The sequence below is a fragment of the Callorhinus ursinus genome, unplaced genomic scaffold (genome assembly GCF_003265705.2).
Source record: "Callorhinus ursinus isolate GAN/ISIS: 27379988/994484 unplaced genomic scaffold, GSC_fseal_2.0 scaffold11, whole genome shotgun sequence".
Taxonomy (NCBI): domain Eukaryota; kingdom Metazoa; phylum Chordata; class Mammalia; order Carnivora; family Otariidae; genus Callorhinus; species Callorhinus ursinus.
Window position 1 is genome coordinate 16,688,457 of NW_027397073.1, and position 22,621 is coordinate 16,711,077.

The 22,621-nt window shown below is 46.6% G+C and overlaps 1 protein-coding gene across 7 annotated transcripts in view; it reads right to left on the reverse strand.

The window, feature by feature from the left end:
* NEDD4L (NEDD4 like E3 ubiquitin protein ligase) overlaps positions 1 to 22,621 on the reverse strand; it is a 328,121-nt gene that overhangs the window by 203,705 nt on the left and 101,795 nt on the right. For all 7 annotated transcript variants that reach the window (XM_025886468.2, XM_073898119.1, XM_025886469.2 and 4 more), the window contains exon 2: positions 17,313 to 17,386. In XM_025886468.2, the coding sequence (XP_025742253.1) occupies positions 17,313 to 17,386 (74 nt within the window). The remainder of the gene's footprint in view (positions 1 to 17,312; positions 17,387 to 22,621) is intronic.

Sequence of the window (22,621 nt, forward strand, 5' to 3'; positions counted from 1 at the left end):
GAATGTCAAGACTGCAGGACCTGAGCAACGCTGTGCCGGAGAGGGCTCTGTGGCCAAAGTCAGTGAGTCCCCTGGGTCACTGGAACCCACACCAGGCCGCAGATGGGAGGCAAAAGCCCTAACCCGGCCTCTCTCTGCAACTCCGGGCCCCCAGTGTGATTCTGATGTACAGCCCGGCTTGAGCACCACTGGTTCCAGGGGCTCTGAGCTCTGAAGTCCTGTGTGTTTCCCCAGTAGGTTAGTGACGACCTGCCTGAGGAGAGGGAGAGACTGTACGCCCCGTGGGTTAACCTGCACATGGGATGCGGGGCACAGCTTTTGCTGGACAACATGCCCTCAGCGAATGCCTCTTTGCCCTACTCTTTCTGTTTTGAACACCAACTTACTCATCTCCACGGGCCCTTCTTTTATCCCTCAGAAGACCTCTCAAATCCCTACGATGCTGCTCTCTCTGGATTAAATGGGAGCAACAAAGATGCACCCAAGAGATAAAGCAGGCCTCACACACACACCTGAGTCTCTAGAAGGCAGAGCAACGTTGCTGCCCTGAAGGATCAGCCCCTTCATATTCTCTCTGCCATGAGCTCAGACCATAGACAAAGGAATCCCAGGGTGAGGGGCAGGGAGTGAGGGCTTTCCGATGTGTTAATGTGGCTTCCATATTGGCTTCCAGAATAGAAGTTCTGTCTGCCTTTTTTTTTCCATGAGAAGAGGAAACAGCCTTTAATCATCTCTGAATATCACTAACATACATTTCTATCTCAAGTGTTTGGCAATTTGATTTTCATAATTAATCTTAAAATGTACTTAAGAGAACACAAAAATCTCATGACGTGGGAAGGAAAACAAAAGGGGGTCCTACTTTCTGTGCATTTATCTACCATAAAAAATATTAGATAAAATGTTCATATGTAACAAAGCGTACTGAACTCAAATCTTTATCACATCGTTTTTAAATTTTTAATTTCTTCCTTATAACTCTTCTGATTTACAAGAACCCTAAGAAAAGACGAAAAGATGGGTTTTTCCTTCCTAACCCTTCTTCTTCTCTGGCCCCCACTGCTTGTGCATCTCTCTACTTGTGATTTCTGCCCAGAAGTTTCGCTCCTGCCCCCACCCCCCACCTCCCCAATCTGGTTGAGCAACTTTTCTGGGGCCAGAAAGCCAATGCTCGAAGGTGAGAACAAACCCAAACCAGTCATCCGAAGTTCCTCTCTGTTCCCCAGGTCCCTCTAGAGCCATCTCATGGAAAGCCAACAACTGCTGACCAGTGAGGACCCCCAGCCAGAGACAGGGAATGGAGTGCTTTCTAGAACCCTCGAGGCACTGTGCCCATCTTTCCTACGTGGGGGTCCCAGCCACTGCCTGCTGCTTCCATCCTTTCCAAGCTTGTGTCAGAAATCAGTTTCTCGCATGAAGACAGGCCTGGCAGTGTGAAAGAGAACTCTCAGCCTGGAAGTAAAGCACCAGGAATCAGAATCTTTTATCACGTCAAAATCCCTACTGAACTTCATCATTTTCTGGTGGTGCGAACTGCTCGGTGCAGTCACCTGGCAGGGGGGCTGTAAACACCGCAGCCCAGGCCTCACCCCAGCCCAGCTGAACCTCAAGGAGCTTCACAGGCAGGGGGGACAGGGTTTCTGCCAACACCGTGGCTCCTGCCACTTACCTGCCCTGACTTCAGACAAAGCACTGAACCTTTCCGACCCACAGTGTTCCTCACTTGGAAAATGCCAATCCTGTCTACCTCCTAGGATGGATGTGAGGACTATGATTTGATTACCACATACGAAATTACAGTAGGTCTCAGACTCTGCTGCTTCATCTGTAAAATGGCCATAACAAGGGATAAAGATCCCCTGGGGAACGTACCCGTACCGTAGAAAGGAAGGCGGGAGGGGCTGTGAGTCATACAGCCCGAGCCTGTGTTTTTCATATAAATGAGAGAGTTACTCCACTATCAGTCAACATATGGGACATTCCATTCCCCTGCTCCCAGGTCAGGGGTGACCCAATAGAAGGCAAGCCCCAAAGGCTGCCGGAGCCGTCCTCTTCTCTCTGCTGGGAATGAAAACCCGCTGAGAATACAACCAGCAGAAAAAGCAGCCGAGGGAAGGTGGGGTAGCAGACCAGTGTTGCAGGCCCAACACAGGATCCTGCGGGTGTGATGAGCATTTCTGTTATTCCTCCTGTTTTCTGACTGCCTCAGGAGGGAATGTGTGGTTCTGTACACCTTTCACTTCACACATGCGCACGTGCATCTGCTAGATACACGGACAGAATTGGGAAGGCTGGTCTCAGGGCAACAGCCTTCGGATAAACATTCTGATTAAGTATTCCCAAACTGCTCGAGGCTCCACCACTTACACCTCCTCCAACAGTTCAAAGCTAGCCATTTCCTCACACTCCTGCCAACATATTGCGCTATTAAATGTTTCTTAAATTGCAGTAGAGTTGACACGCGGTGTTATGTTAGTTTCAGGTGTCTCATACAGTGATTCAACACCTCCATCCATGTCTCGGGGCTTCCATCTATCACCATACGTGTTATTACATTACAGGATTACTTACTGACTCCATGTGTTGTTAAAATTTTAATTTTTGGCAACATGGTATTTGCAAATGGTATTTCACTGGGTTAATTGCGATTTCTTTTCTTACTGGTGAGATGAATTATCACAGTATGTTTAGCTGTCACTAACCTGGGCCACCGATGCGTGTCACCGTGCCCCCGGGTCCTAGCACAGTCAAGGCCTCCCTGCCTTTCCAGTAGCATCTAGCCAAACCTGTGCTCTCTGCTGAACTGCACCCCCACACTGACCTCTAATACAAGTGCCTTGAGAACAACAAGGGCCATCGTCGGGGACCATCACTAATCGGCATCCCTGGGGCTACATAAACCACAAGCAAACACGGCACACGACCCTGTCTCCCTGGCAGCGTTGCCATGCTGCTTCGGGAGAAAGGTAAGCAGGGCTTAGCAAAACAATACCTTCTTGTACCCAAAAAACGAGACTCCATGAAAAACATTTCTGGAATATACTACGCTACTCCTTCAGAGAAACTTTAAAAACTGACCCAGCTCCTTCTGGAAACTTCTTGAGCCACCACCCCATGGACCTCACTAGCCCCTGAGATGACCCTGTGAACACCTCCAGCAAGGCCTCAGCTGCATATTCACAACCATCCTAGAAGGCTTCTGGTTTTCACCAAGGGCAGGAAAGCTCATAGCGTCTGTTACAGCAGGCCCGGGGTGGAAGACCAAGCAAGACAGGCTTTTAATCCCTGCCTCTTACAGGTTTGCTGAGATTTCCACCACAAACACCCATCTTTTTCCAGATCACACCAACATGCAAATTTATAAGTAAATAAAAACACTCACATGGTCCTTTCTCATTATTATACTAGGAAACTATGATGTGCTGCCCATGAGCACTGCTGGGTTTCCTTTTTGGGGAGAAGAAGGAACACGCTCCATCTCTCTCCAATGGACACTCAAAACTGTTTTCTTTGGTATGGATGGGTACTGCAACCCAATTTGAGGCCCTGACAATATTTATGACTTCATCAGGCCCAGCCACATTTCTTTGCCATTCCTCACTGTTATTAGGGACACTCTCTTCTTAGTCTACTCTGCAAATCAAGCCTCAGATTCTCCACAAAGGCCCAAGGGGATACAATGTAGCAAGAGAAAGGCCTGAGGGAAAGCTGCCCAGAGGGCTGGAGGCTGAGGTGACGAAAATGTCCTCTGTCATGACCATGTGGTGAACACATTCCCCACTGCCGACCCCCTTTCTCTGCAACCTGTGAGGTCGCCATCATGTTTCTCAGGCTCTCCAACCCATAAGGAGGTGAAGAAGTACCGTTCCATTTAAGTTCCATTTTCTTCTCAGCTGAGATGGTCTTAGGATTCTTTGTTCATTCACCTGCCTGCTTTGGAGGTTGGCTTTTTTTTTTTTCTCCCCCAGGGGAAGGTGCCTAGACATAACAGTAGGGCCTTGTATTTGTATAAGGTTTTAGCATTATCAGGGGCTATCACATGAAAACACTATCTCATGAAAACAGTCCTAACAGCTCTGAGAATGAATCTCAATGTCTTCAACTGAAAAGAAAATAAACTATTTTAGTATCTGCTCACACCGACACTTTTATCCCTAATATTTCTCTCTGGTGGCTCTCGAAATATTTCTTCTGTCCCACTGAAAACATTCATGGCTTTCTTCCGGTTTTTGTTTTTTGGCAGTATTTGCAGACGTTAAGAAATGGCCAAGGGAGAGAAGAACATTATTGCAAAATGAGTAGATAAATGATCTATACCATTTTCCTCTGTGGGTGTTTGAATCACCCTGACTCTGTCTAAATAAGTCCTTTGCTGTAACATACCCACCTAGGCAGACTCTCCCAAAGACAACTTAATGACTCCTTCCCCTGCACCGGAAAGAATTTTATCAAAACAAAAACAAAAACCCCCAAGCATACCTGAGAGAAAATTAGCCAATCTTACATGTAAAAAAAATTTTTAAGTGCTGCTACTGTTTTTCGAGGGGTAACAATATGAAAAGTAATACCATCTACATGCATCGTTACAAATTTAGCTACAGGGACGAGAAAACATGAGAAAAAACATTTTCTAAACCTCTCGTCTTTTCTGTAGTTTTTCATGTCATGAATTGCTCCATTAACTTCTCTGTAGTGGTAAAAACTTCTAAACCACCTTAGAATGATATGCAAAAGTTTTTTTAATTCCAAAGCCAAATATGAAATTTTTGAGATAATCCATACCTGTTTGCCATAATTAGCATGGATATAGGTACTGTTTATAATTACTTTTCTATATTAACAATGTCAGCCTGGAAATTCCTTTAAGAAAACAGAGTGCTTAAGTTCTGATCTATCAAAGTGTGAGGCTAAAAACACATTATAATTCATTTTGTCTATGAATGCTGTCTATTCCATACTGAATATGAGGTACCCCTCATTTGAAGAATTTCATTCCTTCCCAGTATCAGTTATTTATTCTTTTGTAGTCTATGGCATTTTGATGATGCTACAAGTTTAGGAAATTACTGGGCAAAGAAAGGAAAAGAAAAAGGGGGAAATAAAGTTGATGCCACTTATTGTTTACTTTTAAAACCAACTATGTAAAAAGTAGGAACTGCTTAAAGTAAAATCATTCTTTCTCCTGTGTGTAAATGTCACTATTTGAGAATGACTTAAATACCTGCTAAAGCAAAGATCTGAGCTAATTTTAAAAATCAGAAAATTAAATTTAAAAAACATTATTAGGGGCACCTGGGTGGCTCAGTCCTTAAGCGTCTGCCTTCGGCTCAGGTCATGGTCCCAGGGTCCTGGGATCGAGCCCCACCCACATTGGGCTCCCTGCTCGGCGGGAAGCCTGCTTCTCCCTCTCCCACTCCCCCTGCTTGTGTTCCCTCTCTCACTGTCTCTCTCTGCCAAATATATATATAAAAATAAAATCTTAAAAAAATAATAAATTTAAAAAGGTTTATTAGATCTGAATACCATTTTTACAGTCTAGAATGAAAAGGCACATGATGATATGGCCGCCAGAGGGAGCTATAACTCCCCAATACATGTCCTCCGCCAGGCATCAAGAGCCATCCATGAAGCCTTCATGGTCAGGAACGCTCACAATTCCTCTCCTCCAGTGAGCTTCCCATGGACAGAGGAGTTAATGGTGAGGTATTCCTTAAAGTTTTTGCATTTGTAGCAATTCCAAAGCAGGAAGGAGCTGGAAATAATGCATGTGTTAGTCGAGAATTTTTGTATTATTAAAATTGATAATCTGCATAAGAATGAGGGTCTTAAAGATACAGAATAAAATAAGTAAGAAATTATGAAATGAGACAGTAAGGAAAATATGAGCATGTATAAATCACTGGGAGAGCACAAAAGCAGGAGAAAGAAACTCAGCCTAGTGGCAGGAAGGGCGCCAAGGGGCTGAGAGGAATATGCAAGTTTGCCGAGTGCATGGGCGGCGGTGGGGGGGGGTGATGGCAGTTATGGATTTGGTGGCCCTGGGCCAATGTGGGACCACAGCAGGGCGCAGAGGAAAAGTCCCAACGCCATACCTCAGTGTGCCCACACGCAGCTGCACAGGGGTGAGCAAACAAAGCCAAGTGCCACCAGACCTGAGTAAAGTGGGCAGAGACAGGGAAAGCTGCCTAGGGGTGATCTCATGGGGTGGGGGGTTGGGGGGTGCAGGCATGAAGGACAAGAACAAGGCAGCTGTGCAGAACAGGAAGGCACAGGAGGCAGAGTGTGGTCTCTGAAGGCAACCGCAGCATTGAGTGTGGCTGCCTAGGAAGGTCAAGGCCAAGAGAGACGCCCTGGAGGGTGCAGAGAGGACGCTGTTGTCAAGAGTAAGGGGCTGGGACCTTAATCCACAGAAACAACTGATCCGATCATTAAGGGTTCTGCCAGGAGTGAAATCGGTCTATGCTGGAGAGAATTCTGCTTCGGGGAGGGGGGGCGCAGATGTGAACAGCATCTGGGAAGTCCTCTACACAAACACGGAGACCAGGCTGGTGGGTGGGAAGGAGGGATGAGCGCCAAGGTCAACTCCCAGGTGTCCAGCTCAGATGCCTCAATAGTCGCTGCAGCCACCAGCGAAGACAGATCATTCCAGAAAAAGAACAGTTTCAAATACTTTGACATTCCACACCAAGAAACAGTGTAAGAACAAACCAAAGATCCTGAGTTATATGGTCTCACTAGTCATTCAAATCTCAAGATGGTCTGACTATATATTTAATAACAGAGAAAACGAAATCACACTACGGGGAGCCCATAACTCATTCTGGAAGAAAGGAATTTGCAAATTTCCTTTCTACTCTCCAGACTGTCTAGATAACATTTAAAATCACTTCAACAAAATTAAAGCCACTGTTCACAATGAACTCCCAAGAGTTTACAAGTCAGAGGCAGAGAATATATAACCAACACTATCATTTTCTCACTAGCAAAAACAAAAAGAAAAAAGAAACAAGGATCAAGTTTTGTAAAGATTCACCCATTTTTGATTTCCCAACCAGTTGCCCCCAAACGTGAAACATAGCATTTCTTTCAAACGCTTTTCTGTTTTCCTACCATGAATGCTTAATTTCAAGCATCTAAAAATAACAGAGACTTGAAACAATCATCAGTTCTTCAAAAGGGGAAGCACAATAGTGCACCTTGAACAAGGAAGGAAGAAATGCAAACACTCCTTACAGCACTTTTACTACCCATTGCTCTCAGACTGCCAGAGGGAAGGTGAGCACACACTCATTAAGAGGCAAGGAAGGTATAGGGCGCCTGGGTGGCTCAGTTGGTTAAGCGACTGCCTTCGGCTCAGGTCATGATCCTGGAGTCCCAGGATCGAGTCCCACATCGGGCTCCCTGCTCAGCGGGGAGTCTGCTTCTCCCTCGGACCCTCTTCCCTCTCGTGCTCTCTCTCTCTCTCTCTTAAAGAAAAAGAGGCAAGGTATATTTTATATCACTTGTGTTGATATTATACAGTAGAAATGCCAGTTCTTTTAATAATTTACTGAGGAGCCACACATTGCAGACTCCTTATTAAACATTACTTGCCCTAAGGTCCTAAGTCTAAAAAATATTCAGTGGAGAAAACAGGCTGTAGTTTAATTACAGTACACTAAATTATGGGTCTGCACATCTGCTTGTACATGTATAAATTCAACTTTATCATTCATGTATTTATAGACAAAGCAGTGAGAATCATTTCCTCTAGGACAGAAACAATTTGACAGTTGTATTCATTCGTAGACTTCAAAATCCACAGTGCCGATCTAAAAGTTCCATAAATGGGGCGCCTGGGGGCCTCAGTCAGTTAAGCGTCTGCCCTTGGCTCAAGTCGTGATCTCAGGGTCCCGGGATCGAGCCCCAGCCTCTCCCTCTCCTCTGCCCCTCCGCCTGCTTGTGCGCTCTCTTTCTCAAATAAATAAATAAAAGCTTTAAAAATTATTTAAAAATAAAAAAATAAATAAGAAGTTCCAGAAGTTATATTGTAAGCATGCTGCCCTTGGAGAGAGGAAAGAAAAAAACGTTCCTGCAATATCTAGAAACCCCATTCCTCCACGCCCAAAAAGTCAATACTGGCTCAATTCCTGTCTGTCATTGACTAACCAACAATTCCTGTCGTTGACTAACCAAGTAACAGTTTAATCTGAAAATCATGACCAAATAACACTGGCACTCCCAGTTCTAAATATGTACGTTGTAGAGAATCAGTAGAGAATACTCTCAGGGGCTGGCAGCTTAGGGCCCGTGGGCCACCGGCACACAGACGCACCCACTGGATTCTGTCCTGGCTGCTTCTGAGCTTTCTTGGAGACCCTAAGTCCTGCTGAGCCCAAGATCTACTATCTGGCCCTTCGAAGAAAAAAAGTGTGCGGGCCCCCAATTTGGATAACCACTGACAGCACTCAGAGGAGGCTCTATTTCCCACTTAAGAACCTGCCAGCTCACTTACACTTATAAGCCATCTTAAAATTTTATCTTCCAGGTCCCTCCCCCAAATATAAACCCTAAAGTAGAAGTAATTGTATGGAATCTAATGACAATGTTTCTTAGAAGATGAAATACTGTAACATAGATTTGTATCTGAGAAATCTAACATCTTGGAATTCCAGAGATATGTACCCCTTTTTAAAAGGGTAACTTTTAGGTATAATACCAGGATATTTTCACCTTCAATAAGAGCATGTCTGTCAACGCTGATGCATCGTGGTCCCAGACAGCAGTATTCCCAAGGCCTCTCAGAGGCCTGGCCACTGAGAATGGGCTGGCGAGCCACCTTCACCCCCTAACAACAGGGGAACCACTAACTGAGAAACCTCCCCCTCCTCCTCTGGTGAGGGGATGGAAGCGGAGACCCCCGGCCGTCCCAACGCTGGACCTCCCTCCACACGGTGTCTTCTGGCTGTGTTTCTTCTGCAGGCTTGGTTGTTAAGTTCAACTTTTGTAAGATAAATATTGTCTTCATTGTCTTACACATTTAGAAATGCTTTCGTTTCTGACTCTTCTCCAGTTGGCACACCTCCTTGCTTATACTTGAGCTTCTTACACTCTTTCCCAACCTCCCCCCAAAAAGGAAGATGGTGAGACAAGTACAGAATGCTTTGGGATAAAGCAAGACTGAAGGTACTGGGATGTGGGCCGGGGAGTGGGGGAGGACGGGGGGGCGGCCTCCAGGCAAAGACCCGCAGCTGAGGAATGAGGGAGAGGAAGGGGGGGCAGCCGGGAGGGGGAGCCCACCCCCCATGTCCACAGACATCCACTCTCCACCAATGCCCAGAGGTGCCCTCTGTAATTACATTACATGATTAAAATAGTGCCCATGGCTCAAGTAGCTTTAATCTTTCCATTCGCTCGGGCCCCCACTCTGACCCGATGACCAAAATTTATTGCGCATCTACGATGCCGGTGCCCCTCTTCTTCCTGAGACCCATCCAATTCTCTGCCTTACAGACTCAGTGACCAGAGAACATTGTTCTAGATAGACTCTGAACACAATGAGGGCAAGACGTCCTCCCATTACCCCCTCCACTCTCTGTCGGACCACGTGGCCGAGCAGAGGCTTCTCTGATGATGCCCACATGTTCATGCATCAAGAGTGGAGGCCAAGGGCGCCTGGCTGGCTCAGTCGTTGGGCATCTGCCTTCGGCTCAGGTCATGATCCCAGGGTCCTGGGATCGAGCCCCGCATCGGGCTCCCTGCCCCGCAGGAAGCCTGCTTCTCCCTCTCCCGCTCCCCCTGCTTGTGTTCCCTCGCTCACTTTCTCTCTGTCAAATAAATAAAATCTTTTAAAAAATAAATAAATAAATTTATAAAAAAAGAGAGTGACGGCCAAGCCGAAGATTCTGAATGAGGGATTCACCTTAACATCAGAGAATGGCATTTAAGTGTGGCCTGTCTCGTTCACGCCTTCATTACCAAAACTGGGATGACTCAAAGGCCAGTTCACATAGCTAGTTTTACAGATTATCAGATGGACCCGGCACAGCAGAGCTTTTTCAGTGACTCGAGAGCATTCTAAGTAGCGTGAGGACACTAACGGTACTACAGCAAGCCCGGGGGCCTGATGCAGAATAGAAACACGCTGGCCCTACACACTGACCCCATCTGCCACTTCTAGTTGTTTCCCTCTGGGAAGCCACGTGGCCTGAGCGGTGTGCAAAGCCATGATGGACAGATTTCTAAGGACGTGGCATAGACTCGTGCATTCAAAGACCAGGAAGGAAACACGGACACAGATAGGGTGGTGTGCTTTTTTACAGAGTAAGAGGTTTCCGTTCGGGAGGAGGACAACAGACCCTTGAAAGTCCTACCGGGGGTGGGGAGGGGTGGGGGCAGGCACAGCTAGAATAAATCGTCTGACAGTGCGGTTCTCTGGGGCGCTCACATGAGTAACTGTATGAGCTCTTAGGGGCAGGAATTTTAAGACAAATACTTTTCAGCCCGGAGGCCGTTAGTGATGTTGTGATTCTGCAGCAATGCCCCAGATAGCTGAGGCCTGGCAGAGGGGAGGCTGACTTGCAAGCGCCTGCATGTCACAAACACCATCTCAGCTGAGCGTAAGGTGCTCCGCACCCACCTAAGGAGGTCCAGGTACTGTGGGTGGGGGGAGACTCCACTCTCTAGGTTAAAGACCCCCTGTACAGGGGTCAAAACCAAACACAGTCTGTCCCTCCAGGGGCTCAGGGTTATGGGGCTCAGGGCTATGTCAGCAGAGGAGGTTGGCTGCACAGAATAGGACGGGAGACGTGGGTTTCTTGGCGGCCAAGAGGTCATGGCCCCACCTAACGAATGCATCCAGGAGACACCTCCAACTCCGTGACCTTGGGTGTCTAGATTGCCAAGATTTTCCAGAAGCCTGGAAATAATGGATTTTTAATATGAAATCTCCCAAGTGTTGGCTCAGGATTTTTCTTTGTTTTAGTTTTCCATGGGCCAAATACGCACACCTGTGAGCTCAGTCTAGTCCACAGGGACCGACAGTTTGCAAACTCTGGCCTAATGACATCCTAGAAGGGCTTACATCAAGGGGACTCTCAAGGCATGTATAGCCTCAAGGTTTCCCAATTGGGTAAACTTATGCTATGCAAGGTTTTCAAAAAATGGCAAAAAAAAAAAATCCTATTTGGAGACAAAGTGAGTTAATAGCTAAAATTTACTTGTGTACAGTGTGTGGCCAAAATATTGCCTCACCCATTTCCTACTGGTCACCTGGGGGAAAAGTCAGGACCGTGGATGGAACAGACCATCCCCACATTAAAGCTGGGATCCATCTTGTTTTAGCACCGTTGGTTGCAGGACACCCAGACATTATGTTCCACCTGAGCAAACAGCATCCCCATTCCTGTCCCCAATGTTGAAACTGAATTTGATCAAGTCTTTTTTTTTTTTTATAAGATTTATTTATTTTAGAGAGGGACAGAGAGAACGTGCATACGCGGGAGGGATACAGGGCGAGGGAGAGAGGCTCTCAAGTAGACTCAGCGCTGAGCGCAGAACCCGATGCAGGGGCTCAATCGTACGACCTTGAGATCATGACCTGAGCAGAAACAAGAGTTGGGACGCTTAAATGAGCCACCCAGGTGCCACTGATCAAGCCTTTAGATGCAACTTCTACCAGACAGGAAACCCAGGAGGAGAAAGAGCACAATAAATGATACAGCAAGTAACAACTGAATGACCATTCCAGGTCATTTAAAGGGGGAAAGGGGGCGGGGGATGATTCTAGATTAACAGGAGTTTAAGAGAACCACCAAAAGTAAATGCAATACATGATTCTCAACTGAATTCTGCTCTAAACGGCCCAGTTATAAAAGGCATCATAGGCACGGTTCAGGGGAGTCAGGTAATGGACCAGGTGAGAGTTCATGAGGCAATTATTGTTAACTTCGTGAAAACTGTATTGTGGTTATAAAGGAATACGCCGTCTTATCGAGATGCAGGCTGAAGTACTTAGGGGCTGGGTGTCATGATGTCTATAATTCACTGTGGAATACTGCAGTAAGAAAAGAAAAAAAAGATAACGAAGCCAATGCAGAAAAATGTTAACAACTGCAATCTAGATAATGGGATGGAGGCGAGGCGGGGCCGTGGGGCCATCTCGCTGGGGCACTAACTCCCGGTCACCAGCCCACACGAGGATTTCTTGCCACATCCCTCCGATGCCCTCGATGTGTGTGTGTGCTCTGCATTTCAAATCACCGCTTGTCCCAAAAAAAAAAAAAAGGTCAGCAACCAAACAGGTGTAACTTAATGCTAATAGTTCCACACACAAAATCCACAGAAGCAAGTGTGAAATGAGAGTCCTGAAATCTTCTGTATGAAAGCATGAAATTCTAGTTGTCTTAGCCACTCTTGCTCAATTTTAAGGAGCAGCTTTATGGTCTCAGATGATTCTAAGTAACCGCAAAAAAACCGCAAATGACCGATCACGATTCAGGCGGAAAAGGCGGGAAGGTAGAGCTAAAACTTGTATTAAAAGGACCCTGTTGGGCGCCTGGGTGGCTCAGATGGTTAAGCGTCTGCCTTCAGCTCAGGTCATGATCCCAGGGTCCTGGGATCGAGTCCCGCATCAGGCTCCCTGCTCCTTGGGAGCCTGCTTCTCCCTCTGCCCCCCTCTCTCTCATGAATAAATAAATAAAATCTTAAAAAAAAAAAAAAAGGACCCTATTCAGTTACTACTTAAGCCTATGACAAAAAGTTAGAGGTCCTGAGATAGAGGTTTACCTAAAGAATACAGTTTGAAACTGAAAGGTATTCTAAGTTTAAAAAAAACAAAACAAAACAAAACCACAAACTAAGATCTTACTTGGCAAAATCTATTCAAAATCGATTTACTTCATGATATTCACTTACAATTCTAAGGACATGGGTCAGCTCAAATACAATGGGCAGTTCTTTAAGTCTGCTTTTTAAAAAAAAGTATGCAGCGATCACATTTCAGCTTCTAGAGAGACCCTGACCGTCATCTAGTCCCAATGGCCCGCCCAGGGGCTCAATGTTTGTCACTCAGGTAGAGCAGTAACCTACCGTTAGAAAGAGCAGCCCAACCTGATCAGTCTGGACAAAAGGAGTGGTGCTGGGGGGGGGGGGGCAGACCAGACCAGAGAGAGTGGCCAGAGCCTGTTACCAGTGGACTCAAATCCTACACCTCAACAGGAGATTGGGACTGTGAAGAGGGGGCAAGAGGACTTTCTGGGGAAAGGGGCCTCCTTGATTCCCCCACATCACACTTTACCTCACAAAGACAACGGACCCATTTCCAAAATGGAAGCAGGTACCCCACGTATGCCACGTTTTCAACATGGTTTTACTTCCTTTTGAGTGTCATATTGGCATTTTACAGGTGGTATGCTTTTGTTTTAAGAGTTAAGATTTTCTTTTCCTCAGCTTTAGGGGAAAAAAAAAATCAAATAGCATCCCCCCCCCGCGCCATAGTTCATCAAGTGGGGTGGTCTTTTACCTGGGGTGACCGGTCTCCATATACATCCTACGTCCTCACCTCCCACATTTGACATAGCATTTGTTGCAAACAAAAGTGTCCCTGTTTAGTTGACAGATTATATGGTCGCCCTTCTTTAACCCGAAGGTGTGGCCCAAAAGAAAAGCTTTCTCTGCTGGTGCCATTTCCACACAGACCAAACACTCAGGCATTCAGAGAGAGCAAGAGCTCAATTACCAAATCTTCTTTAAACAAAGGCTCTTTTAACAAAGTTAGGCTCTGCTGGAAGGAAGCTGGAAAACGATCTTGTATTCTTGGCGCAGGTTTGGGACAAAGAATGCGGAAAAGAAGGGCATTTCAGGTACAGGCCTCTCTAGGGTGGGTCAGCTGTCCTGGTGGAGAGGCAGGCCCGAGACCAGGGTCCCACAAAAGCCAGTCCTCTGAAGTGGACCCTTAGACAGCCTCTCACTTGGGAGAGATGGAGTGCTCATGACACCGCCGACCAGCACATCCTGCCCCTCTCCCCGCAACCCACGGTGCCCCAACCACCAGCGGCCAGGCAGCCTCCCTTGGAGACAAAGCAGAGAGAGCCCCAGAGAGGTAAATCCTGTATTGAGGCGCCTGGGTGGCTCAGTCAGTTAAGCACCCGACTCTTGATTTCAGCTCAGGTCGTGATCTCAGAGTCATGAGATCGAGCCCCGCATCAGGCTCCGTGCTCAGCGCAGAGTATGCTTGGGATTCTCTCCCTCCCTCTCCCTCTGCCCGACCTCTCCTCTCTCTCCTTCCCTCCCTTAAAAACAAACAAACTATTCTAAAAAAGGAATAAACCCTGTCTTTTCAAAACACCCAAACCTATACGGTTTCTACCACTTAGGAGTTTCTGACGCCGCTGCTTGCCAACGCTAGCCTTTCTCCGTCCATTATCCTTTCCACAACAGGGGTTCTCGTTCCTATCCAGCTCCCTCCCTGGGAAGGGAGAATGGGAAACACAGATGGAGGGGGTTCAGTGACAGGCTGTAGGTGACAGGGAAGCTTACTGGGGGTCAGAAGGACACCGATAGTAAGGGTCTCACCCCAGCAGAGAGCAGGGGACACACACCACAAATCCACCCTCATGACTTCTGCCTCCAAACACGGGAGAACTGCCAGGTGAGCAGAGTGACCAGGGGGCTCTCCCCAGACTCCCGCACACCAGTTACGAGGCAACAGTGATCCCTGTTCTATACGAGCTGCTGGGACACACAGAGCTAGAGAGGATTTGCTCAAGGTAATGTGGAGGAGAATGCAGGTCATGGGCAAAATAAGAAGAAGGTGATAAACGGGGCCATTCTACAGTGAAATGCCAAAGTGGCGTGACCTGCACACTGCCACCTAATCCTTCCGTTTTAGCTCACTCATTGGCAAATGGGTCCTAAAAGAACTATGGCACTTCAAAGAAAGTGGACACCTGAGCGAGGCATGGAGAGCAGAGGAGGAAGGCAGGAAGGGAGGACGGTGTGTTTTGTGTTTATTAAACTAAGAAAATGAAGGACAGGGGCGCCTGGGTGGCTCAGTTAGTTAAGCGTCTGCCTTCGGCTCAGGTCATGATCTCGGGGTCCTGGGATCGAGCCCCGCGGCGGGCTCCCTGCTCAGCGGGGAGTCTGCTTCTCCCTCTCCCTCTTGCAGCTCCCCCTGCTCGTGCGCTCTCTCACACTCACACTCTCTCTCAAATAAAATGGACAGAAGTAGGATCCAGACTTTCTGCTCATCTTCCAGCACTTGGTCCATTAAGTCATACACTATCTTTCCAACGAACACCTTGAGGTATTATCTGTAATTCCTCTTACCCTGCTGCTAAGAAATCATGCTGCCTCTTTTCATGTAAAAGGTAAAAATTCAAGGCTCGGATTTGTCTGCCTCTTCTAAGATTTGAAGCCTAATCCCACTACCAATTTTAACCTCAGATCTTAACAGGCTGAGCAATACAATATGAGTCCATTTCATTGTTTCATGAGGGCTTTGGTAAAACAAAGCAAAAGCAATCAAAATAAAAACCGCAGAAATTTTCCAAATCCAACCTCTTCCTTCAAAACTATAAAATTCATGGAAAAGAGTGAGAGCAATAGGCATTCTGGACATAAGAGCACAATTTACTGGTCAGCATGCAAATGTTTCAATTAAAAACAATCTGCCCAGGCTGGCTCACGGTGCTCTGTATAAGCAACAGAAGAGAGAGGTCTCAATCCCCTGTAAATGCTAATCTAGTAGGAGACAGACAAGTGAAATATTAGCGCATTCACAGGGGCACAAGAAAGGAGAAGGAACCTGCAGGTGAGATGTGCTTCCCTCCCACGCCACCAGCAACTCCTGACGGAGGCGCATGCGTGCAGTTCCCAGGACGGCTCGGACAGCTGACCCTCAGTTAGTCAGCTGAGGCACACATAAGAATGGAGAATTTTTTTTTTTTTTAAGATTCATTTGTTTTGGGGGGGGGTGCGTGCAGAAGGGAGAGGGAGAGAGAGTAGCAAGCAGACTCCACGCTGAGCGCAGAGCCCAACGCAGAGCTCCATCTCAGGACCCTGAGATCACCATCTGAGCCAAAATCAAGAGTCAAGACACTTAACCCCCTATACCACCCAGGTGCCCCAAGTATGGGGAACTTTTAACAAGATCTCACGGATTTTTCTTGCATCAACTTTATTTATGTATTTTTCATAATTTCTCCAGGTGCTATTGTAGTAACTTATTGGGACGGGAAAAGCTAAAAATGTCCATGAAGATATAGGACAGAAAATCAAGAGGTGTGCCTACCCGGGGCAGAAAAGGGCTTCTGCTGGGAGAGCATGAAGGTGAGGTTAGCTGGACAGAGCAAGGGCCCGTTACAGAGCGTCCAACATCACCCTGAGGCCCTGAAGCCAGAGGGTGACTGCGGGCAACAGCAGGGGGCCGACAGGATGAAATGAATGTTCTAATGAGAGCACTCCAGCAACACCCAACTGTCCCCAGCAGCCACCGCAACCCTCATGGCTCAATCCTACAAAGTACCAAGCGTGAACCGAGCGGGGCACCGGGGGCCTGTTCCAGCACCACTGACATGCATGCCCTGGGAAAGCAGTAACCTTCCCGGATAAAGTTCTGTCAACGATAGGACAGGCAAGTGGACTGGGACACCTCTAATGTCTCCATGTCTAAAGTTCAAAACGGTCTTTGTTCTCCCAAATCTGGTCCAAATCCCAGTTCTCGGTGGCTCTAACCTCATTGTGCTACTGGTCCAGTAACTTATTGCGACACCCAGCAGAGCCAACAGGAATAAAAGGGCTGATTTCAAGATGTAGGAGTATCAGGCACAATACTTAAAATAAAAAAGCTAATAAGGACGCAGAAAGACCAGGCTGCTGGTATTTCCAGAAAAGGCACAGAAATCACCAAATTCACTCACATCACCAAATCTCTCAATTCAGATTATACATACCAGAGAATACCCAGTTCTGGTAGGAACAAAATAAGTGCTTTCATGTCTCCCTAAATTAGAGACTTTTTTTAAAAAAAGGAATGTATTAAAATAAACACACATTCCCAAACTGTATTTTTCTAGAGAAAAAAAAAAAACAACACATCGGAATCCAGTCTCCTCATCAAATCAAGCCAGATGGAAGGCAAGACCCCTGCACAAAACGAGGTCCCTGGCCCGATGGCCTCAGCACCACCTCCTCCATTGCTCCATCAGCAACTCAGGAGGGGGGCCCGGTAATCTTGTCTTAAGGAGGCCTCCAAGCGACACTGACACATGCCTCAGTTTGGAAAGTGCTTGCCTAACTTGTCAGAAGCCTCCAAAAAACCAAAACAAACATACCTGGCTCCAAAGATGTCCTTTTTGGCGAGATCAATTCCAGAAACCACCTTCACTCTGAGAATACGTGACTCTCCCTGTTGAAGGAGAAAGAAAAAAAAAGTTTAAGAAATGGACCTTCAATGGGTCACTGTCTTACCCAATATGCAAAGGTTAACGATTTCTGTTTAGACCAGTACTGGGGACACAGAACCAATCAACTTAGCATAGGCGATTCTTCCTCACACTGAAGTTCAAAAGGCAACATTCCAGCTCAGAATCTTACGGCCCTAGAAATTCAAAACATCTTGGGGCACCTGGGTGACTTGGCTGAAGTGTCCGACTCTTGATTTCAGCTCAGGTCATGATCTCAGGGTCCTGGGATCAAGCCCCGAGTCCGGCTCCACACTCAGCAGGGAAGTCTGTTTGTCCCTCTGCCCTCCCCTCCTCCATGCTCTCTCCCTTGCTCTCTCAAATAAATAAATAAAATCTTTTAAATAAAAATTTAGAGCATCCAGGTTAATTAAGCACAAGTTTAATTCAAACTACATCAAGCAGATCGATTTGGACCAGTGAAAGATTTCCCAGTTATATACCAAGAACACAAGTATACGTTTGAAACCACATAGATCTTTAACTTTAATAAAGAACTTATTTAATAAATAATTCCTTGATTTTTCACTTTAATAAATAATTACTTGTGCAAGTTTGTACATTTGTGCACATGGCCTGAGACAGAAAAAAATTTCACGTAGTACAGTATTTTCTCAAAATTACAGTTTCATCATGTTGGTACAAAACAAGCAAAAATAATTCCTCAGGGGACGCCTGGGCGGCTCAGTCGTTAAGCATCTGCCTTCAACTCAGGTCATGGTCCCAGGCTCCTGGGACGGAGCTCCGCATCGGGCTCCCTGCTCCACGGGAGGCCTGCTTCTCCCCCCTCCCCACTCCCCCCTACTGTGTTCCCTCTCCTGCTGTGTCTCTGTTAAATAAATAAATAAAATCTTCAAAAAACAATAATTATTCCTCAGTTGCAGTGAGGAGGAAAAAAAAAATAAAGATCATAATCTTAAGTGGAAATCATCTCAAACCATCTCGGAAATCACTCATTCATTCATCCATCCATCCATCCATCCACCCACCCACCCGCTTACTTATTCATTCCATCATTCTCTAAGCTGCTCCTATTACAATTGGGCATTGAGCAAGGTCTTAAAATATAGATATGAATATGCTCATGGTCTCCTATGGGGGTGGGCAGAGCCAAGGTGCAGGACCCCGTGATGGCCTCACGCCCAAAGGCACAGGTTAGAGCAGTAGCTAAGGACTAAGACATTCAGGCTAGAGGAGCTGGCTTGCTCTCAAGTTTCTGGTTTGGGTCACTTAAGTGTTAACATGAACTGAAAGACAGGAATAAGTTGAATTCAAGGTATCTATGTAACAACCAGGTCGGGGGAGAAAAAAAGACTAGATAAATGGGAAAGACATCTGGTGTGGGTCAGACCGGGGCGTGACCGGCGTAGAGTGGTAGTCGGTGGTTACAGCCACGGTGTGAAAGAACACACCCAGGAAGGGTGAGGAGGAGGAAGGGCTCGGGGTGGAGCCCTTGGTGACAGGAGCACCGAGGGGCAAGAGAGGAGGGCTGTGAAAGCCATCTATCCATGTGTTTGGTCAAGACCTGCTGAAGGAAAAAAAAATCCAAATGATTATGTCAAAGGAGGCAGGGTGAAATTAAACACGGAGCCAGGAGGCCACTGAGCCCTGGTCAACGAGCTGTACACTCACTGAGCGTGCCTGTGTGCAACCAGAAGCGTGCTGGAGATCGTTACTTTCCAGGATTCTTCCATCCATCCTCCCTACCCCGCCTCCAACCACCTACCCCTGATGCAAGGCTGCCCACCTGCACACACAGCAGAGGCACAACAGGTTTCTCAACTTGCGTGTACTGAGGATCCCTTTCCAAATGAGGTCTGCATTCAAGTTTGGATTTCATGTGCTTGCTGGGCTTCACGAAAGGATGAAGACAAGTGAGGGATAACTAAAACATGGCTTTGCTACAGCCCAGCAGTGTCTCCAAGGGCTTCCCAAAACTTCCAGCTTAGGAACCGACTGCCCTGACCTTTCTCCCTTCCACTCACCTCCATGGCCGGGCATCAAGGATTCCTTGTTAGCACAGCCGTTACCTAGGCTACAGCTCTTCTGTCTCTTCCAGCACACTGCACCCCGCCACCCATCATTAGACCTCTCTGATGACCTGCTCAACTGAAGGAATGCCGCGGCAGATGCAGGTTTTTACACATGGATAAAAATCTGGCCGCACCTTTGCAGAGTTTATGGTACAATATGAAGAATTTAAGGCCCGCTGGTGCGCACACACTGCACAGAAGCTGAGGATCACGGGTGAAAACGAGATCCTTGTCAGCCAGGTGAAGGGGATCTCACACCTGAGAGGGAACGAGGAACCCTGCAGAAGAAATGAGGACAGGGGACAGCGGGAGAGGAGCGTACTTTCCTGTCTCACTGCTCCCCCCCCCATCCCAGCTCTCTGGCCCTCCCCCCACCCCATGACAAAGACTTCCAACCAAGAGTTCTCCCCAAACACACTTGTGTGTGTGTGGGGGGGGGGGTATCAGTTGGTACCCACGGATGGTGGATAGCGTTAAAAGAAGTGCTAAGTCTACAGGCCAGACCTGAGTGCTGGCAAAAGGAGATGGTGGATCATCTGGTCTGCCAGGCATAACCAATTGGGGAAAGGTAGCAGTCTTTCTACCCCAGGCTGGCACTGGTCACCAAGCTGGGGAAGATTAACAAGGGACTGTCTAGGATGGAAACCCATGTACAGTTGGTAACAGAGCAAAACATAAGAATGCTGGTAAGAAATGGTCTCTTTATCTCATAGCACTTGGGATTCTCAAAAATCCTGGGCAGTGTCCTGGACTTGCCACCAACTTGATAGGGGGCTCAACTGCATTGTGTCTGGATTCTAAGGATTAAGATAAGCCCAGCTCACACCGGTTCCCTGAGGTTTATATTAACATTGGGTGAATGTTCTTTGTTCTTACACTGGGCAGACCTACTTTTCAAAAGCACACATTTTGAAGTCAGGGAACATTTATATGAATAAATGAATAAAAATAACACTTCACTGAAGGAACAAGTAGAATTTTTTTATGGAAATGGATTTATTCATTTGGTAAGCATGAGCGCTTGTTCTAAGATCTAGGGATACAGCAATACAGACAGAAAAAATGCCCCTCGCTCACCCTGCCCCACCCAGCTTCTGGTGTTCATCAAAGTGCTCTGTATACCAAGGCTCTCAACTACATGGGGACACAAATTGGGGGCCTGGAGGACAAAGGGTAGTATATAACATATACTTTAAAATTTTGTACACATATCTTTCCACTAAATAAATTCTCATGTAGGAATCAAACCTAAGAAAATAAGCACAGATATGTGCACAAAGCAAACCAAAGAACAGCTAAAAGGACAGTCACCAAAGCATTTTTTTAATCGGGGAAAAAAAAATGCAAAAGTCCCTCAAAAGTAGACAGTTACGTGTTCACGGCAATTCTGTGCAATGAGCTACAGCACTGTCATTAAAAATGTGTGAGATTCTGGAGCACCTGGGTGGCTCAGTAGGTGAGGCATCTGCCTTCAGCTCAGGTCATAATCCCAGGTTCTGGGATCGAGCCCTGTGCCAGGTTCCCTGCTTAGTGGGGAGTCCGCTTCTCCCTCTGCCCCTCCCCTGCTCATGCTCATGCACACTTTCTCAAAGAAATAAAGTAAAAAGTGTGAGATCCTGTAATGACCTTCATTCGTTCCACAAGTGCTTACTAAGTACCGACCATGTGCCAGACACATTATCTGGGGGTAGAGAGATGAACAAGACAGAGTTCCTGCCTCAAGGAACCTACAATCTAGAAGGCGGAAAGAATATAAATATGTATTGCAAACAGGAATTTCTGATGGTGTAAGTGCTTTGATGACACCTCAATAAAAGCAATTAGGCAGAGGGAGAGAGGGAGGATATTTATGACTGGTGGTCGGGGAAAGGCCTCTCTGGAGAAGAGACACCTGAGCTAAACCCAAAGGAGACAAGAGGGTGATGATGGGGGTAGGGATACTCATGCAGGGGTGACAGCAAGTCCCAAGGCCTCGGGGAGCAGGTCTGGCATTGCAGGGAGAGGCGAGAACAGAGTGGTACGGTGGGGCCAGAGACCCAAGAGGCCAGCCAGCCTCTATAGAAAGTGGGCATTATTCCAACCATCTCTGGAAAGTTTTAAGCAGGGGACTGATAACATCTGACGTGAGTTTTTAGAAGACCACCTTGGTTGCTGTGCAAGATCAGACTACAGGGGAACAAGAACAGAAACAGATAATTAGAGATCTGGCAAGAGATGGTGGGGGCTTCACATAGGATTGAGATGGAGAGGAGACCATGTTCAAAGTAAACAACTTGGTTTATAAAAAAAAAAAAAGTTCCATACACAATTGAGTTAGAGATAATTAAGGTGGTGAATAAGCTATAACCCCTTCCAAATTGGACTACATTTCCCAGCATTCCTCACAGTGAGGTGGTCATGTGACTAGCTTCTGGCCAGTGGAATGTGCACTGAAATGATGTCTGCATCTTCCAGACCTGGCCCATAAGACCCTCCTACTCATCATCCTCCCTCCATTCTCTTCCCCCGGCTCAGCAGAGAAAATCCTGAAGGCCAAGAAGGGAAAACCTCTGTGAAGGGAGCGTAGAGGGACAGAACATCTCCACCTCATCTTGCCCCCTCCACCACCCAGCCACCTTGCCAGGACAGTGAGCTGGAAACAGACTTGTAGTTTCTTCCCACTGTAAATCAAAGGTTGCTTTAGCAGCTGGCCTTTGCTCATATATAATACAGTCTCAATTTTCAATATCTATCAATTATGTATAGGCACAGAAAAAGACAACAAAAGGATTATAGTAGCAGTGATTACCTCTGCATAATGGGTAACTTTCTGGTCTACATTTTTTTCTTTTTGAAACATTACGTATTTTTCTTTGGAAATTAAATTTTTGTAGAAACACGGGAAAAATACATAAGGAACAAAAGAAAAATTTAAAATCACAGGCTTAGGAATCTAGGTTTCTGTATTTCTAAGAAGGTGAATAAACCTTTTGTCATAATAAAAAGCTACAGGTTGTATTTTTAGCTAAGTCACAAAGGTACAGAGCTGTCTACCTGGGAGATGTGAAAAGGACACTCTTCTGTAACACCCAGGCCAACAGCTGGGAGGTGAAAGGAGGAAAGGGCCTTTATTGAGCACTTACTATTTACAAGCAGCTGTGACAGGAA